Genomic DNA, 14,645 nt, shown 5'->3' with positions numbered 1-14,645 from the left:
AAGAATCTTTAATAATTGCTTAGACTCATTGAGCTGTGGAGGTGGGGGTCTTTATTTTACTACCACTTGAAGTTGTTTTGATACCATTGATGAGAGGAATGCAATAATGTGTGCTAAAGTCATTTGGCTAACCCTGAAATCAAAGCAGTGGAAACAAAATCTAGCTGCAAATCACCAGGCTGTCAGTCTTTGAAAAACCTGTTATCCAAATGACTTTAACAGTTTGTGGGTCATATGCAAGGTTAAGACTCCTCTTGCACGGTGCACGTTTTGATGATAAAACACAATATTGCTTTTTTTTATTGGAGTGGAAGTGTTGCAGTCAACAGTATCAGTGTGGGAGTTTGATTTCTTCCTGCAAGTAGATCACTACTCCATATGAGCAGTTGGCACAAGGTTTGGAAGGACAGATACGAGGCATGCCGTGCTGCTTATTTGTTGTATATTTCTGCTCTCTGTGTAGAAACCCCCAAACTGTTCCATTTTAAGTTTATTTCCAAGTCAGAGTAGCTATTTTTGAGAACAGCTAGCCAATACATCTATAAGAAGTTTTGGTGAGGGGCTGAAACAGGTTATGCACAAAGATTAATTTTACGAAGCAACATTTACATGCAATATTTAAATAATTGTCTATTTAAATGGTGAACTCAGGATTTAAAAATTTATATCAACAGGTTTTTTTTGCAGTTTTTTGAGTTTGAGAAATCACTGACAAGGAATGTGTCGCATAACTGTTAACTATTCATTTTACATATTTTCAAGCATGTTCTGTCCTGAAAAACTGAACAGCTCTTGAGATAATCCAGTGCGGATTAAATCCTGAAAAAAGCATCATTGCATGTTCACAATATCAGCCTTTACCTTTTATGAACTGTCCAGCTTACTGTGGAGTAAAACTTGGCAGTGTGTACAGAGCAAAGCGGATTCAGAGAGAAATGAAAAACTCCAAATAAGTTTGACAAGATTTTTTTTGATTGGGAAAACACATTTATTCAAACAGTATTTCTATTCTGAAGCAATTGTCACTTCATATTTTTGATGGATTTAAATAAAGCCATTTACATGGCAGCTCCTTCCCAATAATCATATACTGCTCAGGCTGAATTTTTTCCATTGACACTAAAATTGTTGGCTGTCTGTGGAGACAAATACTGTTGTGAGGGTCATAGGCTAAGAGAGAAATCCATATGAACTGAATAATAAGTAATAACTTTTTTCCCCTTACTGGGCCTGTAGTGTAGGTAAATTTCACCACATAGTTAAGTGTAGGAAAGTATGAAGTCCAGCAAAACCAGATCCAAAATATTTAAGTTTAAGCTGGAGAGTTCCCATTTGCCTTATACACTTGATGATGGTTTGCCATATTTCAAATCTAGATGTGATTAGTAAAAGCTGTAGGGGCTGGTTAGACTGTAAATAACTGGATAGAGAAAACAAACCAAGATAAGAGGGGGTAAAAATAACTCAGATGGATTCCTGTGTGTAACTTGGATTTTGGGAGGAGGGAAATTCTGCTGATTGTACCAGAAGCAGCAGGAGTATAAAAATGCAGATGGAAAGGGAATGACTGCTAATTTAATGTGGACTGGTTTTGCTGATACCAGACAACAGACTGTGACTCAGTTTGTTGTTGGAGGTTTCATTAGATGAGTCTAAAATTTAGGAGCAGTCACTCCTACAGGCCATTGCATCCCATCTGTGCCTGAAGTGCTTCATATGTTTTAGTGTTCAGCTTCCTTCCCTAGAATGTGATATGGTTGGGAGATGTTGGATGGCTTCTCCATCAGAGAAGGTGATGGAGTTTCCTTTTGTGTTGTCAGTCAGAGCTGAAATTCAGTTTGCAGTGACAAAGAGCAGAGTCCTGCTGAGCTCCTCTCAGGAGTTTGACCATGGGGGCAAATGGGCTAATTAACAGTTCAGTGTCAGATTTTAATATGTAATAAGGAAGGAATGAAATTAATTTTTCTTTTCCAAGCAGTAAACTCTGATTGCAAACATCTGTCTGATGTTTGGGGGGTTTGCTTTACTGACTGCTCCATGTGATGTTCCCAGAGTTAATGGGTGAATCAGTCAGCAGTTGAGAGAACTATTTCCATTTTATCTAGACACTTTCTTTTAGCTGTGAGGCTCCATTTCCAGAAGCACAGTGGTTATGGCACTTGCTTTGTTGTACTTGTACTCAGTGCCTCAAAATGGAACTTGCATGTTCAGGGCTGGATTTCAGAGTGGAAACCATAAGCTTCTTGCTTGTATAACCACATTCCAAGGTTAGTCTGAATAGCTGAGATAATGAATTTGGTCTTTGTGCATTCTTAAATAGATAGATAGTTTTTCACATATGTGACTTTTCTCTTTTTTTGCTACAATTGGACGCTTTCCTTGGGAGCTGCCTAATTCCAGGCTACACAGTTTCTGCTTTGTTCCCTGCTCCTATGTCTTTGACAAGAATAACTTAAACAGAGTTCAATATAGGAATTGTGGGCTGCTAAAGGACATATTGTGTTACTGCTTAATGCTGTATAAGTTGATCAGTGGGTAATATAAAGTCTATGTTCTAGCTGTTTTATGATGAAAATATTATTTCAGCGGAATATATGGTAAAGTCATTGAACAATGATCTTATTCTCAGAATGATGGCACAAGGCATTTTCCATATACCAGAAATTAGTAGAGCTGTTCATTTTGTTATTGCAGGCTTCAAAAGTAAAGCTATTTTTAACCTTTTCTAAGCCATTATGCTATTTTTTTAATTGAAAAAACTGATATCTTATTACTCTCTTTCTGTTAGGACCCGCAGAGGTTCCCATGATGTCACCCAATGGATCCATTCCCCCTATTCATGTGCCTCCTGGTTATATCTCACAGGTATGCTTCTTGAAGGATTAAAATTTTTATTAATAAAATAATAAGAATTTTTAAATGTAAAAGCAAAAGCATTGGTCCACGTAGAGAAATCTACTTGGTTGAAGTTTATTTAGAAATTTTAATGAAAGCGGTTATACACATCTTCCTGCCTTGTGCACTTGACTGATAGTCACCCACATTTGCACAAGTGACCAGGGATGTGCACCTTCACACCCTGGTATTTGGGGTTTGGGCACCTGCAAAAGCTCTGCACACAGACTGAGCCTATAAATGCAGCTTGGATTGTTTGTGAGAGGGGGAGAAGTCCTTGATGTTGGCGAATGCCTCAAGTTCTTGTGTGGCAGTCAGAAGGGGCAGGAGACCATGGAAGTGAGAGAAGGAGCCACTGTAGCTATAAAATATGCATTTGATCCTCAGTATCTTCCCAGCAGAAATACTGCAGCACACCAAGAGCTGAGGGTTTTGGTGTGTTTCAAGAATAAATGTGATTTAACTACCTATTTATGGAAAAAAAAATGGAAAAGGTTTTGGAGCTCGTGAGCAGCTACTGCTCTTCTGTGTAAATAACCCCAGATTACCAGTCTGTTCCTTCCATCTTCTGCAAAGCTTGGACTCTTTCTGAGCTAAGGGAAAAAAACCAAAAAAACAAAACAAAAGATTGATATAAGGCGTAACAGCTGTGATCAATACAATAAATCAAATAATGTCACCGTTTTCTTGAGACCTGGACCAAAAGCTTCCTTAAAAGTACACAAAGTATTTCAGATATCCTTGATGAATAGCATAAGAACTCTTGATAGATATAGTTTGGCATCTTGTTAAGCAGAAAATAGATGATGTCCTGGAGTCTCTTCCCCTCCCCAGGAAACATGTGAGCTTGTGTAATTCTGAAAAATTGTGGATGGCGTCATGCTTAAATCCCACAAAATACTGCAATCACTCTGTGGTATTTTGACTTCTGAACAGAGTGAAAACATGCTTCAAGTGAGAGGGAATTTGTTAGCCTAGTAGAGAGGGCAGGATGTCAGGGTGGTCCTCCTGCTCCTCAGCCCTCCCAAGGGGAGTGGTTGGAGTTTTGAGACAGCATTTGCTGCTTAATGCTCCTCATGGGCTCACCTCATTTAATAGACTGGCCCATGTCACGCAGAGGTTTATCTAAAGATTTATTCTTCCTTTGAAATAACGTTTAACACCTTTTTAATATTAAAATATTTATATCTCCCCACCTCTGTGCTGAGATAAATGGTTGTGTATAATTGGAATGCTTTCCAAACCAGAGGGGTGAAAGTCTTCCAGTTGTATCTCTGTCTGAGCCCAGTTCTTCTGTAAAGCTTTTTGTGGGGCACCATAATAATTCCACTAAAGAAGCCTTTAAGTAGTTTCTTAACCAGAAAAAAATCCAACCAAAAACCCTCTTCTGAAGCAGTTTTTCCAGGGAGCTGGAAATATGTTGTAAAGTTATAGGGAGAAACTCTGTATTCTGCACTTTTCTGCAGTGGAATGTGTGTTCTGCTCTGTGGTGAGTCTCTTGCCTTTTTAGACTGCTTCATATTAAATAGGAGTTGAAAGTCTGCAGTAATGAAACTAGCTCTTTGTTGTAATAAATGTCTCTGTCTTATTTGCTTTTGCTTTTTTCTATTGCTTCAGAGTTAAGCCCAGTCTTTTATGATAAACAATTAGAACACAACTTAAATTTAACACATCAAGGGAAAGGCCATAAAGCAAATTAATGCACTCTAGGATATGAATCAAAATATATTTGATTTTTTTGTTTGATTTGTCCCCAAAGTGTACATCCAAGAGTCAGGCAGACAGCAATGCCCCTGCAGAGAAGCAACATTGCCTATTAAAAAAAGGCATGAAATCTCATTTCCATTTTGTTATGCCAAGCCTGTGTGAGCTGTGTTAGCCCTGAATATTACATGAGTTATCGAATGATTGCAACCCTGGATTAATGTGGTGCTTCATCACCTCTTTGGAAAAATTGGCAGCAGGATGTGAGCCCTGCAAGGTCAGCCCCACTGGAAGCAGCACAAACACAGACTCTCTCTCCAGACTTCAAGGACCACGTTAATAATTGTGACTAGAAGCTGGGTTTGTTGATGTTGAAGAGATGTTCCCAATGATGAGGCTTAGCCAGGGCAGGAAATGATCCAGCAAAATAATAGAAAACAAATTCCAGTTCAAATCTTTGATGCTATGGTTTTGCTCTCAAAAGACCAGCTCTTGAAAGAGCCAGTATTTTGCATTATCTTTTCAGCAGAGAAACCTCTGTGCACCTCTGGCAGATAGGAGCTGTCAGATCAGGGTTCATGTCCCTGCAATTCTCTGTGGGCTAAGGGTTAGTTAAATAAGGACCAGAGGAGAAGTTCCTAGCTGTGCTCCTGGTGGACAATATCTCTGTTGTAAAAGTTGGTTCTGGAGGGTGACATGGCAGAGAAATCTGCATTAAATGTGTGTGATGTCAACTTTTATTTGGCTTCAAATGAGATAAAGAATTTGGAGGCTAAGGTGCTAAATTTGGGGACATCCTCATGGGTTGTTGTTCCTGCTTTTCAGTGTATGTCTGGGAGGAGAGAGGGAGGGTTTGTAGTGCTCTAATCAGGAGAATTAGAAAAATGAAAATATCAAAAAGCAGGATCAATAATGTGTTTGTTTAGTGCTACTGGCTGAGGACTGCTCTCTCTGAACTAAATCTGGGGCAATTCCTCTTGAATTTGAGAAGTCACTTGTCTGTAGCTGGACAAAAAATTTAGCATGAAACTCCACTTTTGATTTTATTTACAGGTTTGTTAATATGAGCTCTCTGCCACAGATATTTTAAGACTAAAGGACAAATTTACTGGTTGGACCATGAGGTGCACATGTGTTGAAGAGCCTCCACAGGGTTTCCATGGTCTGAAGTTTTCCATGTGAGCCATGGTTCTGCAGTTCAATATTTCTGCACCAAGCACAAGGCATTTGACAGAACTAAAGCATAACTTCTGTAAAGAGGAATGTCTTTAAATGACATTTAAAATGGCAGAAAAGTTATCCCATCCTTGAAAATCAGGATTTTGGTCCTGGGTAGATCCTGTCCCCTAGGAGAGGTGTTCTTCTCCAAAAGCATGTTTGGCTAGCATCAGGTTTTAGTGACAATCTCCTTGTTTTTGTGTGGCTTTCTGCTCACAGAGCTGCTCTGGGGGTTCTGTAGGCTGCAGCCAATCCTTTAACAGGGTGATCCTCATTAAAGCTCTGAACAGGAGGAAGGTTGTGCAGATCTCATGTGGAGCAAGCCGGGAAGTGATGCTCCTTTTGAGTTCATGGGCTCCGTCCTGAAGAACTGTATCATTCTAGATTTGAATTACCCCAAAGTGCTTGCCAGCATTCTAGATGTTTATCTGTCTATTTTCCACACGGAAGGTATAGATTTAATTTGGTGTTTGATTTAATACTGATGGATTCTAAAGATAGTGATGCAAACTTGCCACGACTGGCGTGAACTCGGATTGGCATCTTTAAGAAATTAAATGAATAAATAAAATGTTGACATCCAAGTGCCTCGTGGATGAGCTCATTCTGTACTGGTTTTGGGTACAGATTGATTTATGAATGAAGTTTCAAATTAGTTTATGAAATTTGTGAAGTATTGGTTGTAGTCCACCCAGTGGCCATGCTCCAGATGTCTGCTGAATTTAACATATTAAATTTAAGTTGAAATAAGGGTTGTTTGGGGTATTTTTTGAAAGTGGAAATTACTTGCATATTACCATATAAACTCATACAGTAAAGGTGTGTTACAGAATGAGGGTAGTTGTTTCTTTAACTGGATCTCACAAAATACAGATGCAATTTACTTGTGCACAATTAACATGCCTTTTTCCTTAGAGTGTAATATTAAATTTCAGTGGAGAAAAATGAGACAACATGGAGCAGTGTGATGTGCTTTGAATACGTGAATTATCTCTAGTTACTACAGTGATATCTGCACTGGAAAACAAATAACATTTAAAATGGCATTCCCCAAATGTGGCAACCAATGGGGGAGGCAGTTTTATTGTGTATGAGTAATGTTAGCCCAGACTGCCCTGAAAGATCATCACCTACCTCATGTAGCAATTAAGCTCCCTAAAATATGGGAAAAAAACCCACACAGAACTATGCTATAATAGTATTGTTATTGAGGTGGCATGCCACTTTCACCAGCAAGCACAAAAAATACCAACAAAAAACAATTTACCTACTAACTGTCTGAAAAAAACCCCACAAATTAATGGTAGTTTATCTCTAGGTGAAAAATGACCAGAGATATTTGTTTTCTCAAAATATAAAGTGCTAAGATTAGTAATAGCAATTACTTTTAATATTCCCGTTGCATCTAGAGACCTCAACAGGGATTAGGATTTTGTTGATTCTTGGCACTGAAATAGAGACTGTTTAGCAGTTTCCAGATGAATTTATGATCTTTGTGACAAATGGTTTTAAGCAGATATAAAGAATTGCGGATTTCTTCTTAAAATAGCAAAGTTGAACCTCTCTGCTAAGTTATGTTTTTTTTCATTAATGGATCAAAACTGATTTTATCTATCTTTGATGAACTGAGTGTTGTCTCCCAGAATGGCACTACTACAGTCTACTCACTGCAGGTTTTTACACATCCAGGGATATCTCCAGTCTTTATAGCTACCTGATGCATATAACACATAAATCAGATTGCCAACTTTGATTTGTTAAGGACAGAATAGTGTATTTAAAAATTGTATCTAGCTTCAGAAATGTACATGTATATCAATAATTCCTAGTTTAGAGAGAAAATGCCCTGTAGAATTGGGAAATAAAGTGGGTTTTGCAAGGTCCCCTGTGTTTTTGTGCTCATTTGTAATGTATTCACGTGGAATAACAAGAATGCTGTCAGCATTCATGGCCTGGGAGGAAACAAATAAAAGATATTAGTGTTTTGGCTTTTCAACTGAAGTTATTTGGAAGGCTGGCTGATCCTTTGAGTTGGAATAGTTGGTGGTTGTAGGTTACTCCCAGATGAAATTTTCCATTCTATCCCCTCATCTCTGGCTTCTCTCAGTCCTGTTGATATTTTATAGCTTCATCTAGCGGGGTAATTTCATCAAAAAGGTCTTTGACAGGACTCTGAGCTTTCCTCCCTGCTTTATAGATGATAGTTCAGGAAGCTGAATCCTAATAATTTAAAATATGGTTTATATTATGTGCTGCTCAGTGTACAAGCTTTCTGTCTAAATCTGTTCCTTAATATATTCATCTTTCAGCAGAGCACAAAAGGCACATGTAGCTGGTCTAGATGCAGAGATAAGAGCTTGGAGTTGGCTTTGAGGCTTGGACTAGTTAAAGCCATGATGAAAACCTCTCACATCATGATGTAGGAACTTGCTCTCTCAATTAAGTTACATCATAATCTGAGTCTGGGAGTTAAATCCAGCATTTCTGTGCACAGTCCTTGATAAATAGTTCTGTTTTTTCAAATATGTGCTAAACGTAAAGGATTTTCCTCTTTTCCAGGTTTTAGAGTGCAGGTTTGAGACCTGGCAGCAGGATAAGAGATGCTGTGGAGCAGAACCAGTAGCAAAGATAGGAAGCCTGAAAATGGAGCAGTTGAAAGGATGTGATAGTCTAAATCTCTGAGATTCAGCTGTCTTCTGAGGACTCTGTAAAGTCTTTGAAATTTAAAGCTGGCAGCTGACAAATTGCTTGTGGAAGTCGTAAATTCTGAGGGTAGAATCAAGTATGTTAAGCCAAACAATTACTATTTTGGTTACTCAGCAAGCAACACATTTTTACTGTGAAATGTTACTAGCGACTGAATTAACTTTCTATGGAAAATTGTCCTGTGTAGAGGCCAGCCAAGCCACAGAAATGGTGTGTGCATGGTCACATCCCATAGCTCACAGGCACAAACGCACAGACCCTGGGGGCAGGAATTGGGTCAGCCACTCCTGGGTGGATTTTCCCCTGTGGTTCCTTTCTCAGCTGGTGCCTGGGGCAGGAGCTGCTGTTTGCTGGAGCAGTTTTTCTGCTCAGGGCTGTGGGCATTGCCCCAGGGCAGGGCTGGTGCTGTGTGGCACAAACAACAACCTGCCTGTGCCATTCCTCTGCTCCAGGGTACAGATTTCTCTTTGTGGTTTAGAGTAGAGACACTGGGATGTGGTGGGAGCCTCTGGAGTGTGGGCAATCCACAGCAGAGTCTCTTCTGCTGGTGCTGTACAAATATGGGAATCAGCTGAGAGTGGCAGCATCCTGCAGCAGGTGCCTCTGGTGCACGTTCACTTACCTCACACAACATATTCATCACAGGTACTGCTCCATCTGTGTGCCATCAGTCAGTTGAGAGAAAATGAGGTTCTCAGCGACCTGTTTGTTGTATGAAATTAAATCATGCTTCCTTCATGCTTTTTTCCACCTCGTGCATGCCAGCATCCACAGTCAAATGGTTCTTACGTGGTTGTATTTTTTAATTTAAGAAATGGCAGAAGGTTTTTGGATGAGCTTCAAGAAAAGCTTGGTTCCTAGGTCTGGATTGAAATTTGGCCGGTTGACTGTTCTCCAGAAATACAACTCTGGAAAAATTATAACCTGAAAAACATTTTTCAGCCTAAGCACATTTCCACCTTCCTACATCTGTTTTTACATGCTTTGCCTGTGGTGTTAGGGGCCAAGTTATGCATATCCCAGAGCTGATTTGTGTGGATGTATAGAGCAGCTCTGTAACAGAAACAAACCCCCTGCCCTGTGATTTGTCCTGAGCAGCTACCTGCTATGAACAGAGCAGCTCCTTTGCAAATGTAGGCCAGCACAGCAGGTTCCTGCAGAGTACATGTCTGTGTGCACACACACAGCCTCTCCACAGCAGCAGTGCCAGCTGCTTCCCAAAGTGTTGCTAACTCCATTCTCAGGGCGCTGTCAAAATCCGTGGTATAAATGTTATGGGCAGAATGTAAGGTCAGTCCCAAAGAGAACGCTTATTTTGGTGCTTTGTGTTCCTTTTCCAATTGTTTTCCTCCCTAAATGCAGGTTATTTATTCTGTCCCCTAACCCACATAGTTATCACTAGCAGCAGTACAGCTCCCAGTGATTACTGTGGATATCTGAGTCTCCAGGAAAAGCCACATCACCACCGCGGTCGTTTCTGCTGATATTAATTTTAGAATTGTGTTTATTCCTGAAGCTAAAGCCCATGCCCAGCTGTTTTGCAGTGGGAGGACGAGCTGTAAACAGTGCTGTTTCAGAGGTGTGCCTGTTCCAGATGCTGCTAACGTGCTCCTTTCTCTGCAGGTGATAGAAGACAGCACGGGCGTCCGCAGGGTGGTGGTGACGCCGCAGTCCCCGGAGTGTTTCCCTCCCAGCTACCCCTCGGCCATCTCGCCAACCCATCACCTGCCTCCCTACCTGGCACACCATCCCCACTTCATCCACAACTCCCACACAGCCTTCTACCCTCCTGTCACCGGACCTGGGGACATGCCACCACAGTTTTTCCCACAGCATCATCTTCCCCCAACAATATATGGAGAGCAAGGTGAGCTGGGAGGACGGGGCTGGGAATGGCCTTTCACACCTGTGTTCAGCAAGGTGTAAGGGCTGGGGGAACCAAGAGTAGGAATGAGGTGGAGAACTTAGAGAGTGGCTTTCTTACATGGATGGAGCCTCCTTTAATATCCTGAGTGGGGGGCTTTAGCTGTGAGCATCCATTTTTAAAGACAAAGCTGTTTTGGGCATGATATTTTCAAGGTTCACCCTCAAAGTGAAGCACAAAAAGGAAGACTGAATTATAGAAAAAATCAGGAAATACTGTGATCCCTGCAAGTTGACCTGCCTTAGTTTTAGAGTAGTCCAAGAAGGGGAAGTGAGGATTGTATTTAATGAAGTGTATCCAAAGAATGTTCATGATATTTATGATAATCCTCAAACTTTTTTTGAGATAGTTTTAATTCCCAAAGCTTCTACTTCATGTTGCACTCCTCTGCTTAGGCAGCACAACTGGCATGATTGTTAAGTCTGTTTATACTGGGAAGTTAAATTGCATGTAATCCAGGGTTGGCAGCTTGGAACCAGCACATCTCAGCTTGTTCTGTCCAGTCAGGCCCTGAGGAAGAAAATGCTAAATTGCTCTGAGCTTATGAAGGCTTTTTCCAAAAGATCAGTTCTGTCTGGATTTTTGCTTGTAAGCTGTCCCTGAAACACAAAAACTGAAAGGGAAGGGAAAAACATCACCCCAATAGTGGTATTTTACACATGCATCCAAAGTAAAATTCTGTCATCAAAGGAGTGCAGTTAATACAAAATCATTGCAAAAAAGTATTTTCTTTTAAAAACCTCCAGGAACATCTGGAGTAATTTCATTTGGAGATAACCAGAAATTTGGTTTTCTGGGGGAAAAAAACCCCTCTCAGTTGTTTTGTTGCTCTGAGTTAATGCGGGTGAACCGTTCCGTTTCAGAAATCATACCACTATACGGGATGTCCAGCTACATCACCAGGGAAGACCAGTACAGCAAACCACAGCACAAAAAACTCAAAGACAGGCAGATTGACCGCCAGAACCGCCTGAACAGCCCTCCCTCCTCCATCTACAAGAGCCATATAGGCAGCTGCACCACGGTGTACAATGGCTATGCCAAGAGCCACAACGGGGCCAGCAGCGGCGGCGGGGCAGCCCCGGCCCTGAAGAAACCGGAGCGCAGAGCAAGGAGCAGCCCAAAGTCAAATGAACAAGACCCACATGGTAAAAAAGAGGGCTTTATTTATTTATTTTTAATTCCTTTTTTATTGCACCTTTCCGGCTTGTGACCTCCTCTGTGTGGATCCAGTGGCCGTGCCAAGAAACACTCCCACCCACGCGTTAATACGGTGTGAACTTAAATCCCAGCGCTGGGCTTGCTGGGCTGTGTTTGTTTTGTAAGGTGAGCCCAGTGCCTCCCCATCTTTTGTGACTGCTCCCTTGGTAGATGCTATATAGAAGAGCATCATTCTCTTTTTATCTGCTGGAAGCAGAAATGTGTTTTATGGGTGAGGTCTCGGTTAAATTTTGCTTTTCGGAGAGGCACCTTGGCACTTCACAAAAAACTTCATGGACAATTGAGCTATAAGCAAAATCTGACTACTAGGAACCACTACTTTGAATATGCTAGGTTAACCTGGTAAAGTTACTAGAAAGTTTAGAGGTGATGACTGAAAAACCAAGGGGTTTTTTAATGTGAAAATTCAGTGAAAGTAAGATTAGTTGAAAACAGAACTGAGAAGAAATTTCTTAATGTTAGCCATTGGAAATAGTGGTCAAATAAATCTGGCTACTTTTGAAATAATTTTCTTCAGCATTTTCAGAGACTTGCCATTTAAAAATTTAAAACTTTGGATAACAACCCAATGCTTTACTGTAATCAAATCTCATTTATCACAAGCCATTCTGCACACAGCAAGTTCTACCTAAATTCGGTTTAGTAACTTGTTACGATCCCTTATCCCTACCTGCCATTCTCCTCTCTGCTTTTCTCTTTGCTGACTGCTGCAGCAGCTGCCTGAACAAACTTTGATGCAGTAACCAAAGCACGCAATGTCATAGGGATTGAATATCCATAATGGATAAAAATTTTCCATTATCTATCTCTAGTGTATATTTATATGCCTCTGTACTTTTACCTGTGAGACATAACTAAAAGAAATAGTTACAAAAATTAACTGTATCAAAGCACAAGAGCAAGGGGTAAAATGCTTGCAGATTGATGGATGTGTATTCTTCAGCTGCTTCAGTGTTTAAACTGTAAGGAGCTGTATTGGAGTGCTGTTCCAAATTGGAATACCCGAAAACCTATTTTTCTTGCTGCTATAAATTATTAAATGTGTATATATATGTTATAAAACTTGAGTGGAATAAATCTTTAAATTTGAAAACCCTGAAAAAAACTTTCTATAGGCAGGGGAGTCAGAATGATATGAAATATGCAGAAAATTATATAAATGAGATACTAGGAGCTCCCGCCTTTGTTTGCGTGGATTTTGATTGACTGGTTGTGATGTGCTTGAGGCCAGTCATTTTAATTGGCGTGTGGGAGTGGGTGTACTCCTGCAGGGAGTGGCTTCCTTTGGTGATTGGGGAAGAAGGGATGGAGTGCTCCCCCAGCTCTGGAAAAGCCCCTAACAGCAGGCTGTGCAAATAAGCATTCCTTGTCCCACCCTCCTGCCTTTTAAAATTAGGTTCTGCATCTGCACCCACAAGTGGCAGCCCTGGAGTGGCATCACCTGCTCTGCAGCAAGTCCATGGCCAGGGCAGGAATGGGAGAATTTTTTTTATATTAAAAGGAAAAAAAAAAGATACCGTTGGCTCAAATGTGAGGTTTTTGACATCAGTGTATTATTATAGTCATACATGCAAACTTATATTCAAATTTCTGCAGAAAGGTCACAGAGGTTTTTTAAAGGTTCTCATGAAGCAGCTCCCTAAAATAAAATAACCTCCTACTTGATATTTACAAGCTTCTAATCATATCTGTCACTTTATATTTATCTTCTCTGTTTCTTCTTTAATTATTTGGGGATTCATTGATGAATACCTGACTAACCTGGCCACACAGGTAATTAGGGTGAGAGTTGCTAATTTGATTTATGCTAAGATGACAGTTTTTAGAATAGCCAGAAAAAAATGAATGTGTCAGAAGCAACAAGTAGCAAAGGGGTTTAAACTTACTGGTTTTGTGGATGTGTATCTCTTCAGCCTGCTAATAGTTAAAACTTGATGGTGCTGTGTGGCTGCTTCCAACATTGCAGAATAGCCTGGAAAACCTATTTTTAGCTGCATAAATATATAAAAATGTGTATATATATGTATAAAACTTGTGGATAAATCTTTATTTAGAAAACCACTTAACCAAAAAACTCTATAGGAGGGGAGTAGGAATGTATGAATTTGCAGGAAAACTTGGAATAAGGTGAGGGAGAGCTGGAGCTCAGGGCTTTGTTTGCGTGGATTTTTGAGTTGGGATTGTGATGTGCTTGGTGGCCTGTCATTTCCTATCTGGCTGTGGGGTGTGTGTGCTCCTGCAGTGGAGCTGGCTTCTTTGGGGTGTTTGGATGATGGAGCAGTGCTGGGATCCAGCTGCTGGCAAGGCAGGGGGCTTTGGGAGCCCCAGACACAGCTGGAGCAGGCGCTCGCTCAGGCTCAGCTCTGCTTGCTGCAGAGAACAGCCTGTGTCAGTACACAGTGCTGCAGCCTGACAGTGATTGCTGTCCTTAGGGATTGGGCTGGATGAAACAAAATTTGGGAGCTGCCTGAGTGCTGGAAGTGTGGGTGGGAGCTCACCAGGGCCACCTCTCTCTGCTCCTGGGCTGATGCTCAGAGAGGCAATTGGAGTGTCTGCTTTAATCAGCAGGGAGAGATGATCCCACACAGGGGATTTGTGGCAGGGAAATGGGAGTTTCTGCTCTTGGATCTGCTGCCCCTGTGCTCAAGGTGATGCTTGTCCTGCTCCTTGCTTTTTGGTAGTGATTTCTCTGAGGGCTGTGTTCCTCCTTCCTCAGCACACCCACTCTGCTGGGGCTGGGGTTGTTGCAGGGCTGCAGGAACAATAAAGGGGATGGAACACCTTCCTTATCAACACAGAATGAGAGGGTTGAGCCTGGGGAAGGGGGAGACCTTAGACCCCCTAAAGAGAACTGGAGAGGGGCTCTTGACAAGGGCATGGAGTGATAGAACAGGGCAAATGGCTTTAAACTGAAAGAGGGAAGGGTTAGATGGGATATTGGGAAGGAACTCTTCCCTGTGAGGGTGGGGAGGCCCTG

At 41.1% G+C, this 14,645-nt stretch overlaps 1 protein-coding gene across 1 annotated transcript in view; it reads left to right on the top strand.

Moving 5' to 3' along the window:
• FNDC3B (fibronectin type III domain containing 3B) overlaps positions 1-14,645 on the top strand; it is a 184,409-nt gene that overhangs the window by 86,841 nt on the left and 82,923 nt on the right. The window contains exons 4-6 of the mRNA XM_064721110.1: positions 2,789-2,865; positions 10,147-10,390; positions 11,311-11,595. Coding sequence (XP_064577180.1) covers positions 2,789-2,865; positions 10,147-10,390; positions 11,311-11,595 — 606 coding nt within the window. The remainder of the gene's footprint in view (positions 1-2,788; positions 2,866-10,146; positions 10,391-11,310; positions 11,596-14,645) is intronic.

Source organism: Zonotrichia leucophrys, chromosome 9 (genome assembly GCF_028769735.1).
Source record: "Zonotrichia leucophrys gambelii isolate GWCS_2022_RI chromosome 9, RI_Zleu_2.0, whole genome shotgun sequence".
Classification (NCBI taxonomy): Eukaryota; Metazoa; Chordata; class Aves; order Passeriformes; family Passerellidae; genus Zonotrichia; species Zonotrichia leucophrys.
The sequence above is the reverse complement of the archived record's forward strand: the minus strand, read 5'-3'. Positions and strand labels throughout refer to the sequence as shown.